The 5,926-nt window shown below is 48.3% G+C and overlaps 1 protein-coding gene across 1 annotated transcript; it reads left to right on the top strand.

The window, feature by feature from the left end:
* Nucleotides 1-1,521: 1,521 nt before the first annotated feature.
* LOC138384257 (calcitonin gene-related peptide 2-like) lies at nucleotides 1,522-4,694 on the top strand. The gene is made up of 3 exons (XM_069469634.1): nucleotides 1,522-1,607; nucleotides 2,377-2,514; nucleotides 4,535-4,694. Exons 1-3 carry the CDS (start codon nucleotides 1,522-1,524, stop codon nucleotides 4,692-4,694), a joined length of 384 nt encoding a protein of 127 aa, XP_069325735.1.
* Nucleotides 4,695-5,926: the final 1,232 nt, after the last annotated feature.

Genomic DNA, 5,926 nt, shown 5'->3' with positions numbered 1-5,926 from the left:
TTCAAAACCCAGTGGGACTGGAGGTGAAATCTCCTGTGACCTCAAACTGCACTCAAATTCCTGCTCACATTAGGGGCATTTCTCCTTGATCCCTCCTTGGTTCCTCCCACCCCACCCCGGCTCCGCCTGCCCCCTCCACACACACACACACACACACACACACACACTTCCATTAATGACCTCAATGCAAATACAAGTCAGGCCACCTGACTGGATCCTCCAGGTTCTGGAAGCACGGGGCTAATGACTAAATCTGGCTGGGGCACGGGACCCCTCTCCCATTGGATGCTTGGTGCTCAGGGATCCCTCCCAACCCACAGCAGGGGAATAAGAGCAGCCACTGGCTCTGGGAGACATCAGAGTCACTGCCCAGACCAAGAGTCCTGCTGCTTCCACAAGACTCTCCTGAAGCACAACACCGCTGCTGCTGTCCCTGCTCCAAGTCACTGTCCACCAGGTGAGTCCTGAGAGTCCTGCTCAGGTGTGTCATTCTAATTTTTTCTCCTCCCTCCCTCTCTCTCCATTAGTCTCTCTTAGTTTATCTCCCTGCCACTCTCAGTCTCTCTGTCCACTTTTGTCTCAATCTCTTGTAGCCTCTGTTACTCAGCAATTCATACCAGGCTTCTGCCCCAGTCTCCTTCTGTTCTGGGAGCTCCTTGCTCCGATCTTCTTGTGCCGCTTTGGACTTCAGTCTCACTGTCTCCTCCTGCACACAAGCTTAGGCCAATCTCCCCACACTGGGACTTCCTAGGCACCATGCAGGGAACAGAACTCAGGAGTTGCTTTCCACAGACAGTGCATCCAGGGATCGGGTCTGGAGCCTACCGGTCCCTGGGTATTTGGTTCAGAACCTGAGCCAGCGTGAATGGGTGGTAAATGGGCACAACGACCCAGGGGCAGGCAGCTCTAAACTGCAAGCCCCAGTCGCTGAGTCTGGGAGCACAGAGAGAAGTCTGGGATCCCAACTTAAGACTCTATTAAGCTTGGTTCTTGCAGGGGACTGAGTTGCCAGAGGGCAGAGCACCTGAGCACTAAAATTGGTTCTTCTGTTTCTCAGAGATTCCCAAGGAGAGATATTCCCTCTCTACATATCCCTTCTCTCCCCCACCCAGGTGTGTGCAATAGCCCTGAGGAGGACAGCTCTGGGTTTCCTTATGAGAGCAGCTGATGTGATAGGGAGAAACCAGAGTGTCCTCAACAGAGACCTGGCTAAGGGGTGTGTGTGTGTGTGTGTGTGCGCGCGGCTTTGGGATGGGACAGAGATGTCACCACCCAGCTGTCCTGCTAGGAACGCTGCTCCAGCTTTGCCAGACTACATGCTATAGGCCCACCAGACCTTCCAGCAGTCCACTTTGCTGATGAGGAAATAAAGATGAAGAGAAATGTAATGACCAGTCTGAAGCCACAAAACCAGGGAGATAGGGGCAGGGCAGAAACAGGACAAGAGTCCACATATGTGGGTTCACAGAACTTTGAACTGGTGCAGGCAGTGACATCATTCTTCCCTTGCAGAGGGGCATCATGGGCTTCCAGAAGTTCTCCCTCTGCCTGGCTCTCAGCACCTTGGTCCTGTACCAGGTGGGCAGCCTCCATGCAGTGCCATTCCGGTAAGACAACCTGAAGCCAGGAACACACTTCCCTCTCACTGCCCCTTGGATCAAACAATTCCTTGCATCCTAGTTTTGGTGTGCTGTGCTGAATGCTTAAAATCTAGGGCAGGGGGTGGCGGGGGGAGTTGAGGGGCAAGAGCAGGTATGTATGTCTGTATACACATATATAAATTTTTCTGATATAAAGGTGTGTAGCACACAATTTCTATATAGTAATAAGGTATACAATATTCTTTACTGTAAATTTCAAATAGCCCATTGAATCTTACAAGATGCTTTCATTGCTTTTTACCAAATTTGTATCTGTAGCTGAACATAATATATCCAATGCAGCCTTGACTTCAGAAATGAATTACATCTTAACTGACTACCTAGTTTACTATAAATTTGGTGTTATTAAATCTGATATGTGATCTGTTAATCTATTTGACACCCACATACAAATTTATTACACTGAAACCTTTTTCAGAATTTCATCATTTAATTTTTAATAATGGTTTCACTTAACACTCAGCTTGCAAGATTCCTGAAAATTTAAGCATCAACTTTCATGAGCCTGTTATGAACTGGCTCTAGCACACCACTGCTTGGAGACCACACCAGTGCCTGGCTCCTGTTGAGGACACTGACCTCCTGCCCTGTCACTGGGAGTTGGGTTGGCCACCTCTTCAAAGGAGGAGGCAAGGACCAGGAAGCCTGGCTGCATATCCTGGGGAGAGGGTGGGCAGGAGCTAACAGCCTCCATTGGGTTTGCTTTTCTCCCCAGGTCCACCCTGGATAGCATCCCAGAGCTGGCTAAGCTGAGTGAGGAGCAACTGTGCAACCTGCTGGCAGCACTGGCGCAGGACTATGTACAGATGAAGGCCGGTAATCCCGAGGAGGGGCTGGAGACAGAGGGCTCCAGGTAAGGCTCCCCAGACCACCCAGCACAGGGCCTTCTCTCCTCCACACACTCAGGAAGGCCTCGCCCAGGTAGGAGAGAACACACTGGTCAGGGTCCAGCAGGCTGTGGTTGTCCACCAGGACCTGGGGCCCAGCCGGTCTCAGGTCCCATGGGAGTCAGAGGTCCTGGTACAGCTGGAAGGACTGTGATTAGACACATTAAAAAAACTCCATTTCTGAAAGCTTTCAGGAAATGAAATGGGGAGATGTGGAATGGCTCACTGCAGGAATTGCCCTTGCAGTACTGGGGAGACCTCCTAGCATCACATGAGTTAAGACTGGTAAGGATGAAGTGGATAGACCTGGTGTATCTCAGGAGATTTTAGAAACTTGGCTCCACCTTGTTTATCTGCAGATGACATTCTTGCACATCTGCAAGGAGCCTACATCTCACATTTGCAAGGTGAAGATGAAGCCCTTCCAGGGGGTGGGGACAAGTAGAGCAGTGTCAGAGGTAGGTCTGGGTGTCTGGATGTGCAACATCCATGGAGATGTACATGTTGTCACCAAGCCAGGGTGGGTACCTTTCTGCAGGGCCCCTCCCTGTGCTGCCTGAGCCTGAGCAGAGGCCAGCCTGACCCCAGCCCTGCCTGGGCAGAGGCATGTGTTACACCTGCATCCACACCAAAAACCTCTCTGCCAAGCATGGTGGACTGAACAGCATATACAATGCCAGAAAAGGTCACCCTTCCCCACACTGCCCTGGCTCACTGAACCTCTGAGCTCTCCTGATGGAGGATGTGAGAGCTGCCCACCAGCCTGGTCCAATCTTCTGAGTGACTGTCCACAGAGCAGCCCTTGGTGCATGGTAATGTCTGGCATGTCTTTTCCCTGCAGCCTGGACAGTGCCAGATCTAAGGGGTGTAAAAATCTGAGTACATGCCTGCTCGAAAAGTACCTGGAGGACCTGATGAAGCATAACATGGTGGAAAAAACTGATACTGGTGCTGGATCACCTGGAAAGAAAAGGGATATGGCCATCAAGTTGGAGAGAGACCACAGCCCTCATGTTGGCATACCCCAGGATGCCAACTAAACTCCTCCCCCTCCTTTTTAATTTCCTTTCTGGCTTCCTTCCTCTAGCTTGATGCATGTGGTTCCTCTCTGGTTGCTCTTTGGGCTGTTATCAGTGGCTTTCCTTGTGGCAGAGGATGTCTAGAATCTCAGGTGGGAAGAGAAAGAGCAGGACTCGCAGGCTGAGAGACAATCAGCCAGGAAGAGATCAGAGAACAAGGGCAGCCCAGAGTCCCCCAAGGATTTCATAGCAGAGCTTCTATATCCTACTTACGAACGGGCTATTCATTTGGGAAATAAAGCTATTATTCTAAAAAGATCCAAGTTGTGGTGGTCATTGCTCTAGCCCATGACACAGGCTTCATGGTATCTAGGACCTGTACCTAGAAGTAGCCTTAACCCTATGGTAGCAGGACACAGAGTATATTGTGGATTGTCCCTGTGACCGAGCTCAAGCAGCAAGAACAGGGGTGCTAACAATCAGGTAAGCACCTCTGGGACTGGATGCTGCAAACTCCACTCTGCTCCTCTTCCAGGTAAGACTGGGGAACTTTTATTTTCCTAAGAGGGGGTATTTGGTGTCGGTGACTGGGGTATGGATTCTACAGTTCTCGTGAATGGGGTTGGGCATGGTGCCATAATTCACTGTGGTCTCAAAAACCTTTGTTAATTTTTAGTCTATTTATACAGGAAATATTGGACATTACAGCTCTTTCTTCAGTGGCCAGGCACCCAGAGTCACCTTTGGGTTTTCTGATGCCCTGGGGGAATGTCTATGGGGAGTGATGATAGCATTTTCCCTAATGGCCTTTTGACTTTCTGCTCGGATAATTGTGTTTGGGAGAAACACTTAAGGTTAATTGGTGCCTCTCAGAGCCTCAACTTTACCATGATGGTCCCATGGGGCAGGTTCCTCCCCCAGCCTCTCACTCACAGATCTTTGATTATTTCTTCATCCTGAAAATCAGCATCACCACCCAGAATAGAGCCTGCAACACTGCCACCTGTGTGACTCATCACCTGGCAAGCTTGCTGAGCAGATCAGGGGGTGTGGTGAAGAGCAACTTCATGCCCACCAATGTGGGTTCTAAAGCCTTTGGCTGGCGTCGCAGGGACCTTCAGGCCTGAGCAGATAAATGTCTCCAAGGAGGTGACCACCTTTGTACTATGGGATGGGAGCACAGATTACAGAGTATTGCATGGCTGTAGTTTATGCTCTGAGCACCCTTGGGCCCATATGGTTGAGAAAAATCCACAGGGGAAGGTACCCACACCAGTATCTGGACAGAGGACACTGAGATCCAATAGCTGAAACCCTAGAATTTAGATTCTCTCTATTTTCCAGTCTCTCCTTGTAACACTGAGATCATTAGACCAGGAAATATAGATGCTGTTTGTTTCAAAAGCTGTTCTTTACCATTGTAATTGTGATTATTCTAGCACTTGAGTTTGAAAGATACTAACAGTATACTTTTAGAGTATACATTACTAAGTCGTGTACCCCTGAATTAAGAGCATAGACTTGTGTTCAAAACTGTTTGCCCTCTACTAGCTACATGACTATGGACCAGTCACTTAACTCCTAGAGCCTCAGTTTCCCCATCAGTACATCGAGAGCTACAAAAGTACCCACCTCCTAGCAGTAATACAAAGAGCAAATGAGATAATATATATCAAGTGTCTGACAATTAATCAGTAACTTAACTCTAGCCCTTGTTTTGTTTTCCTCCTAGTTCAAATTGAAGCCAAATTCTACATCTTTTAACGTATAATGAAAGCAATTTGTAGGAGAGGCTTCATGGAAGGCATACATATTTACATCCTTCTTGATATTGAAAACTGTCGTTGTTTGTAAGGAACTAAAGCTAAATGAAAAATCAGCTCATTGTGATTACCTATTGTGTATCTTTTCCATATTTGACTCTATATCCAATAAATATGACAGCATGTCTCATGGCTTATCCTGTAGCGACTCTGGGCCCTATCAGCCATCCTGTTAACGTTGGCAGCTCTGTTAAACCTCAGGGGGACATGAAATCACTGCCTCTTGGGTGTCTGGGGACATATGGTAATGCTGTGCCTTGATGGAACTATTTATTCAAAGAAATGTCAATGCTGTCATTTGTGAACTTCATCAAAATTAAAAAGGTATTTTCAATACCCTTAAATGGAATCTCTGCTGCTGCTTTGCTGTTTTTCCCAGGAGAGCTTCAGGGGCCCATAAGCACTTTTCTGACCAGGCTAACACATGTGAAGCAAAGGCAACACACTTGGGATGGATCCTCACTGTCTTGTACCCTCAGTCTCTAGTGAAACATCCCTCATTGAAGTTAGAGCTTTGTGAGTGTCAAAGAAGACAA

Source organism: Eulemur rufifrons, chromosome 6 (genome assembly GCF_041146395.1).
Source record: "Eulemur rufifrons isolate Redbay chromosome 6, OSU_ERuf_1, whole genome shotgun sequence".
In the NCBI taxonomy this organism is placed as follows: Eukaryota; Metazoa; Chordata; class Mammalia; order Primates; family Lemuridae; genus Eulemur; species Eulemur rufifrons.
Note: the sequence above shows the minus strand (reverse complement) of the source record. Positions and strands in the feature narration are given on the sequence as shown.